The 14,809-nt window shown below is 49.5% G+C and overlaps 1 protein-coding gene across 1 annotated transcript in view; it reads right to left on the bottom strand.

Annotated features, from left to right (window-relative positions):
* Positions 1-2,283: 2,283 nt before the first annotated feature.
* xirp2a (xin actin binding repeat containing 2a) overlaps positions 2,284-14,809 on the bottom strand; it is a 38,365-nt gene continuing 25,839 nt past the window's right edge. The window contains 7 exon segments of the mRNA XM_084668756.1: positions 2,284-2,422; positions 2,743-2,876; positions 3,385-7,206; positions 7,209-13,086; positions 13,516-13,622; positions 13,953-14,022; positions 14,685-14,777. Of these exon segments, the coding sequence (XP_084524882.1) occupies positions 2,782-2,876; positions 3,385-7,206; positions 7,209-13,086; positions 13,516-13,622; positions 13,953-14,022; positions 14,685-14,777 (10,065 nt within the window). The 3' untranslated portion in view covers positions 2,284-2,422; positions 2,743-2,781.

Genomic DNA, 14,809 nt, shown 5'->3' with positions numbered 1-14,809 from the left:
GGGACAAAAAGTGACACCCTGGAGTATTCAGGCAGATCACTGCACAGCTCTTGTTCAGCTGAATAACCTTGAAATAAATTCAGACTGTATGGACATTGTCCTGGGATAATTATCCAGGATGTCACACCTTCCTTTGTCGGTAACTTCAATGGAAAACGGTACGTTGATCACAACTCTGCTTGGCCCCTTCAGTGGAAATCAATAGCTCTAACCTAAGAGTTTCAGGCCATCAGGCAGTCTTATCTAGGTAGGTCATGTATCACACAACACAACAAAGCAATAAGCTACAAAGAGATGCCATTACTTACCAGTCACCTGACTCTTTCTTCTCACAGAGATTAAAAAGTCATGCTGCCGAGACAGATAGATATTTTATTATTAGCTACTACGAATCAATTCATACAACAAAACATTTGTAATCACAAATTAAACCTGACAGCCGTCAACAAAAAAGTAAGCAGTTTTCAAACTTTAATAGCAGGAATATAGTCAATGTACTGTATTGCAAAATGTGGACTGTTTTGATATTTCTAAAGTGTGATTAATGAGATGATATACGAGTAACATACAGAAATCTAAAACTAGTCAAAGCATCATTTATCATTCTAAATTGCACACCAGGTGCATCCAAAAACAAGATTAGATAAAAGTATTAAAGAGTAACAATATAATTCTTGAACACAGTACAAAAAAAAAAGCTGAAAGAAGAAAATACATTTTGCTCAATTCATTTCATCTCTCCATGGACAGAAATAGGATTTTGCATGAGAACAAAAGCTGATTTATTGATAGGTTGGATTCTGATTAAATGTCTTCGTCGTCGTAATATCTGTTCCTCTTGATCTGTTCCTCCACGGTCAGGTGATCGTCTGCCCAGGAAGGGCCTGTGGCCCCATGTGCACAGACGTCAGAGGCTAACCAGGCAGTCCGTCCGTCCCCCTCCTTATCAGCACCGATGCTTGACTCCATGCCAAAATCCAAAAGGTTGTCCAGCATCGACACAAGAGGCTTCTCACTGGCAGGCGCACTAAGGATATCAGCCTGGAAATCCGCTAGCAGGCAGGAGCTGTTATCAAACCCAGCAAATATGTCATCCAGTAAACTCGGGCTTGCAATCGCTGGTTCCGATTGAAAAGCGAACGCGCTCTGATCTGCCCCTCCGAAGAAATCAGTAACTGTAAGGTCGTCTATGGCCTCTGTACATTTGGCACCCGTCAGCACAAAAGCATCTTTCTCCTGTGGCAGTAGTAGAACATTGGTTGGCGTCCAGCTGGTTCCTACCTCCCCGGCGCCCAAGTCTCCCCTGGCAGGGGGTCCTCTGAAGGGCAGTGCCAGATCTTTCTCCTCAGGTTTTTCATCAGAGAATCCTTTCAAAAGGGTTTCATGATCAGATAGCAGATGGCTGTTGCTGTTGTTGTTGTTTGTGTTATTACGTGTGTTTGTATTCACTGCCTGCTTGACTGCGGTTTCTTCATCTATTACCGTGACCTTCACAGTCTCTCCGCCTTCTCCATTATTTCCCTCGCTCTTCTCCTTCTTCTCTTCTCCTCCCCCTGCACTTTCCCTCTCTCCTTCATGCCCATTTAATATCACGTTCTCTGGCATGCGCTCACCTTGCTTTTCAACCTTCTCTGTCACATTGACGCTTTCCACAACTACTTCCTCCGCAACCTCACTTATCTCTTTCAATTCCTGTTCCTGATTTAGCGGTGTTGCAGCCTCTGTACCGCTACCTGACCCTTTGATATCTTCTGTGGGAGTGACAGCCTCTGTTTCAGGTTCTGTGGGCTTGGCCCCTGTCTCCTGAGGTGGCTGTTCATCTGCCTTCTCAGTTACATCCCCACTGTCTAGGAAAGTGACACGTTCTTGACGGCCATTTTGGGCGTTGTCTGTCGGGGCGTCTGTGTGTTGTGATGAGTGATCTGGAGGCGGTTGTTGTTGCTCCTCTGCTTCTGCCTGTTCGGGCGTGTCCTGAGGGGGCGTGTCCTGGGGGGGCGTGTCCTGAGGGGGCGTGTCCTGAGGGGGCGTGTCCTGAGGGGGCCATGAAGGCTTGGCCAGCTTCACCTCCTCCTCCGCGATGACGGGTTTCTTCTGAGTGTCGGTTTGAGGGGGCCAGACGACAGAGATCTTACTGCCAGGCTTTCTGTTTTCCTCCCCTGATTTGTTGGTTTGTGTGTCCTGTGGGACTGTTGCCTCTATCTTGGTCGAAGCAGCGCTGCTCCTGGCAGTGGAATACACCTTCTCAGGGGACGAGGATCTTAATTTAGTGTTTTCTACTGAATTCAGTTGGTTCTTATCACTCCAGAGGTCTTTGTGTGGTTTCTGTCCAAATCCCTCGTCATAATTTCCTTTGGACTTGAACAGCTGTTTGAAATGTGGCTTGCAGTACATGCGTCCATGGAGAGAGGCATAGGTGCCAAGGCTATGAAAGATGAAAGGATTACAAATAATAAATATTTACCAAGTACATGATGTAAAGGCAGTAAAGCCAAACATTTTTTTCCATACTGTTTTCGTAACATGTAGATCTATGCTGTTTATATAACATGTAGATCTATACTGTATACTGTTTATATGACATGTAGATCTACACTGTTTATATGACATGTAGATCTATACTGTTTATATAACATGTAGATCTATACTGTTTATATAACATGTAGATCTATACTGTATACTGTTTATATGACATGTAGATCTATACTGTTTAAATATGAGTTGTTAATAAAGTTAAAGTTTCACCTTAGTTTACCACTGCAGTGCTCACAGCGAAAGCAGTTTTTATGGAAGTTTTGTTTGTCTGCGATCAGTGACTCCATGGGATACACCCTCTTCCTGCACGCTGTGCACAGTTCGGACTCTGGAACTCGTGTTTTCTGCAAAAACAATAACGTCCTTTTTTGAGAAAACCACTCAAGAAAACAGTGGTGGAGCAATTACGAAACCCAGGCATTTCATAAACGGTGTTTCTCAATGAAATATATTAAAACTCATAACTGATTTAGTTATAGAAAAAAACACACACCCAAACCATTTTTTTTCACTTTCAGTCATTAATCCATGTTAAAACCCATTTTTGCACAGTGCTCTCAATAATGTTTGTGTGAAAACATAAAACACAGCCCCTGTAGGCTCACTGTATATTAGGATGCATTCATGCTGTTTGCACGGGTGCTTGACTGTCAGCACCCATGAGATAAGTCCCCTAAGAGGTTTTTAGTGTCTGTTAGGGAAAATAAAAGAACAAAGGAAATGCAGAGAGAGAAAAGTGGAAAAACAGAGATGTTAATGCACGAATCTGAAGAGCTTTTAGCATTTTCAACACAAACGTTTCACACACCATCACTCTGTATTAGAGTCCTCATGCCACGCATCCTGGTTTACCCGTCACCACCATCTCCTGCTGCCGTGTGACGACCTGCGACAACCTCTGCTCGGAGGAGCTGAAGCCCAGGTTCTGGAACACGTTCTGGCTCTCGGCCCAAGACTGATGGAAGGTCTTCAGCATGTCTTCGGTGGAGTCTTCGGGCGGAGCCGGCAGATCGGAAGCGTTCCCCCTCACCACGTCAGCGTAGGACGGGGGGCTGAGACGAGCCGTGGTGCTCTCGCCATGCTCCGCCTCCGCGCTCTGAGCTCCGCCTCTCGCCACGCCGGAGAACTGCCCGCTCGCCGACTTTGCCTCGGAGTAGCCGGTCTGCTCTGAGCACTCTGACTCTCTCCTCTCCTGTCTGCTGCGCAACTCCCTGGCAGCCTGGGAAGTGAGGTCGCCCGTCTCGAAGACGTCCTTGATCGCCTTGATGTTGAAAGTGGGCATTTCCTCTGTTTTGGGTGTTTTGAGTTCGGCATCCGCGTCCTCCACGTCGCTCCCCAGTCTCTCCGTGATCACGATGGGGTCTTTCCTCGCGTAGATTTTCGGTTGCGGGGATTCAAATTTATTGACCAGCTTTGACAGATGGACCCTGGGGAGCTCCACCTTCAGCATGTCCACGTTCACCCCGCCAGCACACTCCTCCGTGTCTGGACCCAGGCGCTCAGGGATTTCGATGGGGTCCTTCCGCAGGTACATCTTGTTTACCTCCGCCTTCTGCGCCTCCTCAAAGAACTCTTTCTTGTCCCGCACGGTCAGCATGGAGTCCACCATCTGGGTCACGTCCATGGTTGTCTCCTCCAGTGTCTCTGTCCAGATCTCTCTCTCCTCCAGCCCTTCTCGCTCGCTTGCCAGCTCAGAGAAGAACTCTGGAGGGGGCATGGGGGGGCGCGGGGCCACGGGAGGAGGAGGGGTCATGTGAGGAGGCGGGGCCAAGGGAGGAGGAGGGGTCATGTGAGGAGGAGGGGTCATGTGAGGAGGAGGGGTCATGCCCTGGGAGAGCCTGGCGTTGGTGTCCTTCATCTTGGCCAGCTTGGCGGAGCGTCCGAGGGTGGGGGAGGGGGAGGCCCCGCTGAAGCGGGAGGTGGGGGTGTCCGTCCTGCGAATGGGGGGAGGCGGGGTTGCGGCCGACTTCAACGACAGCGGAGGTGACGGCGTCACCCTGAGGGGGGAGTCTGTGCGTCTGGTTGATTCGATGCTGATGAAGGTGGGTGACGGGGTTCGGGTCCGGACGGACGGGGAGGGGACTCTGGGGTCAACGCTCTCCACCAGCTCTTGCTGTTTGATCTGAGTTGTGGTCCTCTCGCTGACTGCTTTCTTCTGGGTTTCCACTTTAGACGAGCCGATGCTTAACTTAGAGATCTTTGTGACCGGGAAAACTTTCTTCTCGGGCGTGGTCTCAGTTTGGTGCTTATTCTCAGCTGCTATGTGTCCTTCCAGAGATGTGAGCTTTGCTTGGGCGATGTTTCTCACACTGATAATGATCTCTTTAAGCTTTTTCTTGTTGTGCTCACTAGCAGACTGGGCCATTTTCTGTCTGTCGACAGATCCCATCAGCCAGTCTGGGACTTGTCCTAGGAGTGCCTTGACGGAGTGTGACTCGATTTTGCCAGGTGCTCCTTGAATCTCCTTTAATTGAAATAACAGCTTCTGCACTATTTGACATCTCTCTGCATCCGTGAGTTCCACAGAAGCTGCAGCATTCTGATTCAGATTGACTTCGACTGAAACGGCCTTTGACTCTCCCATAACCCTCTCTTGAATCTGCTGTTTTCTGATTGATTCTGCTCTTTGCTGATGAGAAGATTTGGCCTGCTGCTTGCCTATGAGGACTGCCTCTTGTTTCAATGTGCTCTGATGAACCACTTTTTCAGTGATTATTGTCTCCTGGTGCACTTGGCTGTGTTCTGAATGTGTCTGCTGGTGCACTTGGCTGTGTTCTGAATGTGTCTGCTGGTGCACTTGGCTGTGTTCTGAATGTGTCTGCTGGTGCACTTGGCTGTGTTCTGAATGTGTCCCCTGGTGAGTGTGCAAGACAGGCGTCTGTCCCTGTGCTTGGGGTTGTTCCACATAAGGGTGTTTTTTGTCTTTAGGCAGAGGGGCAACTTTAATGGATGGCTGCCTTGTGGCTTGCTCTTTCTTTGAAATCTGTTTGGCTTTTTTCATTTGAACCTCCAGTTTAGTTTCCTTTACTGCCGGAGATGTTTCGATATCTGCAGTTTTCTCGTGTTTTACATTAGTTTCTTCCTTCACATCAGTTCTCTCTGAACCACCGCTTGTTGCTTTGCTTTCCTGAAACAGCCTGGTCTCGCTCTTACTCTCCATATCTGTTTTCTGCAAGTGTATTTCACTCTTGACTACATGGAGATCTTTGTGCCCTCCTTCAGCTTTCTCCTCTTTCATCTCTGCGGGCATTTTAAATGTTTTCACCTTGAAACTAGGTGTAACTTTAGGTATTTTGGTGGGCTGTGAGGGTGTATTTTTCCCCTCCTGCTTGAGGGAGACATTAGCATGCTTTGCCTCCTCAGCTTTCGGTGGGAGAGCAGATTGGCTTTGAATATTTCCATTTTCCTGGGCAGTGCTCAGTGTGGAGGTAACAAAGTGTGAACTGGCTTTCATCGAACTCTGCTGTTCAACTACAGACGTCGTAATCCGATTCGAGCCAGACTGGACTTTTATGTTGGATTCAGGAGGAGGCTGGGCTGGTGCAACTGACACAGCTCCCTGCTTGACAGAAGAGACCTCCTGACTCTTTTTAGAGGCTTCAAACGAGGCAAGTTGTTTTTCTGAAAAGGTCATAGAAGAGTTAGCAGCAACGTGCTTTTTATCAGAGGCAATATTTGTAGATTCGGCTGTTGATTTCTTTCTCGGCCCAGAAATCAAGGGCTTGTTCATGGGGATGTTGGAGGGGGGTCTCTTAATCGGGGCCTCCTGTGAAGCTTTGCTCGCGCTGGCCGCAGTTTTAACTTCCTCTTGCTTCTCTTGTGTTGATGCCACGATCACCTCTGTCCTCTCCGCTTGCTGCGCTGAGGAGACTCCAGCTCCACCGGAGGTCACGGTCGACGCCTGCATCTGGACATTAGTCGGTGGGGAAGTTGGAGTTGTGACTTTGTTAGCCTCCAACTCCTCTCTTTGCTGGCGGAATCGCTCTTCCGCAAGCATGAGGGGAGTTTTGAACTTGCGGGCGTAGGGCCGAGGTTTAGCCGCAGGGCCGGGCTCAGGTGAGGGGGGGATTTTGAGGCGGGGGACAAAAACTTTTTTCGGAGGCCGCGGCAAATCCTCTTGTGTCGGTTTTGCCACAGGGGTCACCGAGGGCACCTGAGCTGAGGACACAGCTGTGGTGTCAGACTGAACCTGCGTGTTTACGGCTTCTGCCTGCTGGGACGTTTCCGTCTTGGCCTCCTGGGTTTTAGTTACCTCCTTGTGCTCAGTCTCAGTTACAACTGGCTGTGCAGGTGGAGGAGGAGGTGGAGGTGGAGGAGGAGGTGGTGACGCTGTAGGTTGCTTTTTCTGCCATTTAGATTTGACCTGTATAGGCTGTTTGGGAGGCTCAGGCTTGGGGATTTTGAATAAAGGCCTCCCTGTGGTCTTCCCTGCCTTGCCAAGGGGAAGCGGGGGTGGAGCGGTCTTGGGCATGGCGTTAAGCTCCTGCTGTGAGGGTGGTGGAGGGAGGAAGTCTTGGCCTCCCATTAGGGTGGTGGGCGGAGGTGGGGGAGGAGGGAAGAATTCAGGCTCCGACTTGAGGCATTCCTCTGGGGGTGGAGGGGGCGGGGGAGGGAGGTCGCTGTCCTGTCTGGCGAGCAGGGGGGAGACGTGGGAGAAAGCAGGCTTCCGGATTCTGGGGATGGAGGTGGAGGTAGAGAGAGCTCTGATTCGGAGGGTGGTGGGGGAGAAGTGGGAGGAGGGGGGAAGTGAATCTCTGGCTTTGCTTTTTTACTAAAACCTTTTCCCTTAGTTTCAAGACTGCGATAATCTGTCTTTGGAGTTTTGACTTCTGTTTTCAGGTTTTTGACACTTTGCTTTTGTGAGATGTTCTTATGCTCTTGTGTGATGTTCTTATGCTCTTGTGAGATGTTCTTATGCTCTTGTGTGATGTTCTTGTGCTCTTGTGAGATGTTCTTATGCTCTTGTGAGATGTTCTTGTGCTCTTGTGAGATGTTCTTATGCTCTTGTGTGATGGTCTTGTGCTCTTGTGTGATGGTCTGGTGCTCTTGTGTGATGTTCTTGTGCTCTATCACCATGGCCTGGGTTTCCCTGACAGACTTGGTTTCCTGTGTCTGTTTCTCAACCACATTTGTCTTTGATGTGCTTTGCACCCCCTCCGCTACGTTAATTTCTATCACAGACTTGTTTTCAGACATCTTTTTTTCATCCATGTTTTTCTTCTTTATGATCATAGGCTTAGGAGGAGGAGGAGGAGGTATTTTCTGTTTCGCAGGCTGTTGCTCTTTAACATTCATATGTTGTGAGGCCTCAGTTGTGTTGACTGTTTTGACTGCAGTCGTAGAACAATCATCCTGGGTTACAGTCTTGCTTTTCGTTGATTTGCTCTCCACATGCTTGTGTGCGGAGCTCTGAGATTCACTGCTCTGAGACAGGTTCTTCACAGCAGGTGCTGGATTGACTGCTTCCCCCTCAGTCTTCTGAGCCGCATGCAAGTATTTATGCTCTGCTGGCTGTGCGGGTAATGGATTTCTTGCCGTCGCTTTGCCCTTCTTGGAAGGATACATGCGTTTAGGATTCGAATACTGCTTTCTTTGCATCAGACACTTGATCGCCCCCTGGACGTCTCCTTTCACCACCTCCTCTCTCTCTGCCTGGGCTTGCTCCTGCCCTTCGTACAAGGATTTTATGGAGGTCTTCACGTCTCCTTCGCTGCTGCCCCTGCGCTGCATGCGCGGGGAGGTCGAGGGCTCGAGCAACAGCTGAATTGTCCCTCTCACGTCCCCCTGTTCACTCACTTGGTGTTGGAAAACCTTTTTGTCATTCGAGGCCTCTTGCAAACTCTGCAGCGCGGTGTGAATGTCCCCTCTGACTACCTCCTCCCTCTCCACCTCTTTCACAGATTGTTTGGCCTCCTCCAGGGACTTAAGGGTGCCCTTGATGTCGCCCGGCACTAAATCTTCCACTGTGACTTCTGTTTTGGTCGTGACAGACTTCTCCAGCGACTGAAGTGCCCCTCTGATGTCACCACGTACGATCTCTGGCTTCTCCATGTCCTTGGCCTGGTGTTGGGCCTCCTCCAGAGACCGCAGAGTGGTTGGGATGTCTCCCTTCACCACCTCCTCCTTCTCCACCTCCACTCTCTGGTTGACAGCTTGAGTGAGTGAGTCCAGGGCTGCTCTCAGGTCCCCCTTCACAATCTCCTCTCTCTGCTCTCGGTTGGTGAGAGAAAGAGCTGATTGGGTCATGAACACCTTCACGGTGCTGTGGACGTCCCCGGGGACAATGTCGTCCTCGGCCACGGTGCGTCCAATCTGCTGTTGGTTTCTTGTCAGTGTGAGTTTGGTTTCGAAAACGTCCCCTCCAAGGATCCTTTCCTTCTCTCTCTTTTCCGGGGTCTCGTTGGGTTCTAACTGAAGCTGTTTGAGGTAATCTAAAGCCCCTGACTCAATACAGGTGGAATAAAAGCTGACGTTCCCCCTCTCTGTGTCTCCTACTTTGATCTTTTTGGAGTCCTCTGACCCCGGGTTGGACAGAAGCCTGTGGAGCGTCCCTCTTACGTTTCCCTGAACAACATCCTCCCTCTCAAGGCCTGCCCCATCTTCTTTATTGAGGAGGGAGTAGATGGTCATCCTCACGTCCCCCTTTTCATCTTCCTGAATGAGAATCCCTCGTTTGGACGAGCCCTCTTCACGGAGGAGGTTGTTTATGGCCTCTTGAATATCCCCACGTATGATTTCCTCCTTCTCCGCGGAGACTCCCTTCTCCTGGGTGAACAGCTGCTTCACCGCAGAGTTGATGTTTCCTCTTTCCTCCTTGTCGACAACGATGCCCTTCTCAGTGCTCTCCCGTCGGTTTAGGAGATTCATCATGATGTTGTTCAGATCCCCCCTGATGATCTCTTCTCTTTGGATCTCAGGGGCATCCTGGTTCATGAGCTTAAACTTCGCCATCCTCACGTCCCCTATCTCGTCAGCCTCAATGAGGATCCCCTGGGAATCCACCATCTTCTGACAATACAGCTCCTCCAGAGTGCCTTTGATGCTCTTCCCCATTATTTGAGTCTTCTCCACGCTACTGTTGTTGAACTCGTGGAACGGAGTGCTTTCAAAAAGCCATGTTGTGGTTTTAACGTCAGCCGCTGGGATCTCCTCACGCGTGGAAACCGTTTCTGTCCCGTCTGACTCTTTGATTCTGTCAAGGGGCTCCTTTTCAAACAGCCACACGGACTGCTTCACGTCTCCTTTCATCACTTCCTCCTTTGTCACCTTCTCCATTTCTTCATACTCGGATCCCTCTGCGTGGATCTTGTCGATTGTGCGCGTTTCGAACATCCATGTGGCGCTCCTGACGTCGCCTTTCTGGATCTCGCTCACGCTGACGGTCCTCACGTATTTCTGGGACGCGTCGTCACATTCGAAGCGTTGTTTGTTCGTTCTCACATCGCCTCCCTGAATGTCCTCGACGGTCTTAGTCTGCACTTTCATGTCCTCGGATATTTCATCCAGAGGTTGCGTTTCAAACCTCCAACGCGCGGAGCTGACGTCACCCTTGTTGATGCCCTCCTCCGTCACAGCTTTGATCACATACACCTGTTCTGTGTCACGTATCGAGTCCAGAGGTTTGGTCTCAAACAGCCAGCGAGCCCCCACAACATCTCCCCTCATGATTTCTTCTTTGGTGACAGTGGTCACCTCATGATAGTGTCCTTCCTTGTCACAAATGGCATAAAGTGGCTGGGTTTCAAACAGCATGGTGTAGTTTTTCACATCCCCTCGCTCGATTTCATCTCTGATGATGCTGGTGAGGTTGGAAATCTCCGTCTCAGTGGTTTCCTCCTGAATTTTATCCAGGGAGTAGGTTTCGAAAATGAAGCGACCTTTGTCGACATTCCCACCCTGGACGTCGGTGACCGTGCGGGTGTCCTTGCCCTCCTCTGGGTTCTCCCGGATGGCGTCAATCGGTTGGTTCTCAAACATCCACGTGCAGTTCACCACATTTCCTTTCTGGATGTCGTCAGCCTTAAGAGTCTTTAGCTTCTGCATGGTCTCTTCCGAGGTGGAGGTCATGATGTCGGACGAACGGTTTTCAAAGACGTACTTCATCCTGGAGACGTCCCCGGACTCGATGTCGATCTTGGTCAATCTCCTGAAAGAGCTGGCGTCCTCGCCTGTGATGCTGGCCAGGTTCTCCGTCTCGAACAGGAAGCGCGCGAGGCGCACGTCCTTCCCGTGGATGTCTTCCTGGTTCACCGTGCACGTTTTCAGCATTGTCTGGGACTCCGACTCTGTGTGGTCACGGATATTGTCGAGCGTCTGGGTCTCGAAAAGCCACGTGCACGTTTTGACGTCTCCTTTCTGGACCTCCTGAACCTCGCTTTCGTTCTTCACTTCCGCCTTTTCGTACAAAACATCCATGGGCTGAGTCTCAAACAGCCACCGGCAGGTCTTCACGTCGCCTTTCTCGATTTTCACACCCTCCTTAGTCTCCTTGTGTTCTTCCCCTTCAGTGTGACTGAAAGATTTGATGGCGTCAAGAGATTGCGTTTCAAACAACCACTTAGCTGTTTTGACGTCACCGGATTCGATTTCCTCTTTTGATATACCTTTTATGATCTGGAATTTGTTGATGCTCTCATCAAATTCATCGATGGGACGAGTTTCAAACATCCACCTGCAGCTTCTGACGTCTCCTTTCACGATTTCTTCACGTCGCACGGTTTTAACTTCGTGGTAGTGACCCGAGCTATCTTGCATTGCGTACGTGGGAGTGGATTCAAACAGAACCTTGTTGGTTTTCACAGACCCACTTGTAACACCTTCAACTTGTATTCTCTGAGTCCCCTCACATTTGCTCAAATCCAGAGTCTCGAACCTTTCCTTGTAATTTGAAACGTCACCTTTGTCGAGAGCTTCGATGTTCACAGTCCGTGTGATCTCTTTCCTCTCCTCCCTTATATTCTCCAGGGGCTGGCTTTCGAAAACCCACTTCTGGTGTCTGACGTCGCCTCTCTCATCCTCTGCTGCCACAGTCTTTTGGAGTTTGCCCACTTCAGGCAGATCCTTCAGGTTCTCCATCGGCACTGTCTCAAACAGATGTTTTGCTGAACGCACATCCCCTCCCACAATCTCCTCAGAGGGCAAAGGCCTGGCATTGGCGTCGTCCTTCAGAGAGTCCATCGGCTGCGTCTCGAACACGAGACAGTGTTTCCTCACGTCCGCCCCGATGATGTTCTCCCTCTGGGTCCTGGACATCTCCCACTCCTCATCTTTAATGGAGTCCAGGGTCTTGGTCTCGAACAGCCACCTGCCTCTGTTCACCCCCCCCTGAGGGTTGTCCTCCATAGAGACGCCGCAGATGAGCTTGACCATGGCAGGGTCCTTGTTGATCATGTCCAGGGGCTGGGTCTCAAACAGCCAGCGTGAGGTCTTCACGTCGCCCTTTGCCGTCTCCTCCCTGCGGATGGTGGTGATCTCCAGCATCTGGCCGGAGTCTCCCCGGATGACACACATTGGGTATGTCTCAAACATCCTCGTGGTCGTTTTCACCTCTCCTTTGATCTCCTCCAGTTCCGACTTCAGGTTGAGGAAGCGGCTCTCGTCGATGGTCTCGGTCTGGCTCAGTGAGTCCAGGTGCTGCGTTTCAAACAGGTACCTGGCGGTTTTCACGTCCCCTCCCGTGATGTCCTTGGTGAACACAACCTCCATGGTCTGTTCATCCTCCTGGTAGATCTTGTTCATGCTGTCCAGCGGCTGGGTCTCAAACAGCCAGGTGGCGGTCCGGACGTCTCCCCTGGCCAGCTCTGCCTGCTTCCCAGTCAGGTCCGTGGGGTCAGGGGTCTCTGTTCCTAGGGCGTCCATGGGCTGGGTCTCAAACATCCACGTGGCGTACCTGACATCCTTCCCGGCAATGATCTCATGCTGGCCGATGTTCTTCGTGTCGTTTTCATCCGGGGTGTCGTCCTTGATGGCGTCCAGCGGTTTGTTCTCGAACATCCATCGCATGGACTGCACCTCGCCTTTCAGGATCTCGTCCCACTCCAGGTACTCCCGCTCGGGGCTCATGCATTTACCGGGGCTGCTCCCGTTGTTCTCGAACACGTAGCAGGCCTGCTGGAAGTCCCCGCCCACCTCCTCCTCGCTGTCCAGGTGAGAGATGTCTCTCTCCGTGACCTCGCTGAAGAAGTCTCTCTCCAGGTTGTCGCGGACCTCCGGGTGCACGTGCTTGCAGAGACGCTTCAGCTCCTTGTAGCTCTTCTGCTTGTTCAGCTGCTCCTTGGTCATGGCATTCTTCTGCTGGGAGGCCTGGAGGTGGGATTGCAGGGAGGAGGAGTGCTCGAGGATATCTTCCGGCACCTGCTCTAGGTCTGGGGGAGGAGCCGGGAAGTGTTCCATGCTCTCGTAAGCTACGGATGAGGCAGAGGCTGAGGCAGAGGCTGAGGCAGTGAAGGATGAAGAGGCAGCAGCTGTCCTTGTAGCGGACGAGTTTTCATAGCTGGATTCCTGGGAGGACTGGGCGACTGGTGCCCACTGAAACTGGTTGAAGTCCAGATCAATCTGTGTGTGTGTTGTTGTTGATATTAATGTGGCAGAAATGGAAAGCAGGGACAGAAGAAGACAGTGAGGAAAGAGAGAAAGTGTCGACCAAAAGTAATCAGAATTGAAGTGCCAAGAGGTGCATACTTTATAAGCCTCTTTTAAAATGCTGAAAAACTAATTTGGAAGACAGAACTGAGGGAAAAATAGTGTGGTTGCAGTAAAGCAGAGCAAATAGGAAAAAGAAGAGGATTAAAAAGAATAATTGTTCTCTGAACTCAGATTCAGAATGACTGCTAATGTGACACTTTTTGATCCAATCCCACTTAACGACTAATGATTTAATGACCAAACCTGCGTCACAGTGTTGATTGTGACCTTGGAGAATGCCACAGATGAATGCTAATGTTTTTAAAATCTTCCAAACCACCAAACATCAAGCATCATTACCTTAATTTGCTTGCTTGGTGCAGCGTCCTCAATCGTCTTTTCATACTGCTGCTTCAAAGCTTGAGTGGAAACCTTTGGCAAATCCTGCCCTCCGATGACCCTGACTGCTGCAGAGGGGAAACGTTGGTCTCGTTACACACGCTTGGAAGCACGAACAAATGAAAATAAATCGTATTGTTTCGTTAACAAACTGTGTTTTTTAAATATATTTGAAACTGAAGTAACAATATATCAGCTCTCTGGGTGCCAACATTAGATTTGGCGGCTCTGAAAGCCCAACCATCTGCAGGTTCCTTTAGTTCCACACTCCGTCTCTAATCAAGACCAGTGGGAGGGTATGTGTGGATATCCAGCGATTATCAATGCACAATACACATGGAGGAGGGTGTTACAAATTGCAATATGAAAGAACTAGATGAAATGGTTTTATACTCAACCTGTTTCATCGTAATGGTCTTCATAACCGGAGGCCACGTTCATGTGCTGGACTCTTTGATCATGAGTCATCTGTTTAGAGAGAAAGGGGAACTATTTTCACCATGGATGCATCCTGGAGACGTCCTCGGACCAGCAGTGACCACTGACTGTTCTCTCATCAGAGTTACTTGAAAATGTCCAGAACTATGTTGTTCATTCGCCACAGTAAAAGCGTCTACTAAATAAGTAAATGTAATGTCAACATGAGGTTAGTGTACTTTGAATTCCTTAATTCTTTACAAAATAAAATTGAGATATTTAGTATGTTGGATGTAACATATGGACAATAAATCTGCAATATACAGACATGCTAGCTATATTGTATGCTATGATTCTGGAGTTAATAAGATGCTGTTTCTCTTAGGCTACAGTAGAAATTATGTTATTAGGATTTGCTTTGGTACAGCCTTGTGGATACACTGTGAAGAATTGACTACATACAAGCCTGTTGGTAAGGCTTCAAACTTCCCTTGGGAAGAGACACAAAGACTAATATAATTAAAGTGTGGTGTGTTCAAAAACGATTAGCTATTATTATTCTGTATTTCATTGGTTTTGTAACTGTACTCTGCACCATGACAACACAGTTGGATGTAATCCAACCTAATCCATGTCTAGGAAACTGAGCCTTAGAGTCAAGAGTTGAAGCAGCATTGTTGATTCTTACAAATAAAGTTTGATTTGATTCTTACCTGCTGATCATGATGGGCGGTCACCTGCTGGTTGCCAGGGACGACCTCTCTGGTGCTGGTCCTCACCACGACCTCTGATGAGCTAGACATTTCCTGAAGAGGAGAACACACGGTGGTCATGACAA

Source organism: Hypomesus nipponensis, chromosome 12 (genome assembly GCF_054491055.1).
Source record: "Hypomesus nipponensis isolate SF chromosome 12, ASM5449105v1, whole genome shotgun sequence".
NCBI classification, from domain to species: domain Eukaryota; kingdom Metazoa; phylum Chordata; class Actinopteri; order Osmeriformes; family Osmeridae; genus Hypomesus; species Hypomesus nipponensis.
Note: the sequence above shows the minus strand (reverse complement) of the source record. Positions and strands in the feature narration are given on the sequence as shown.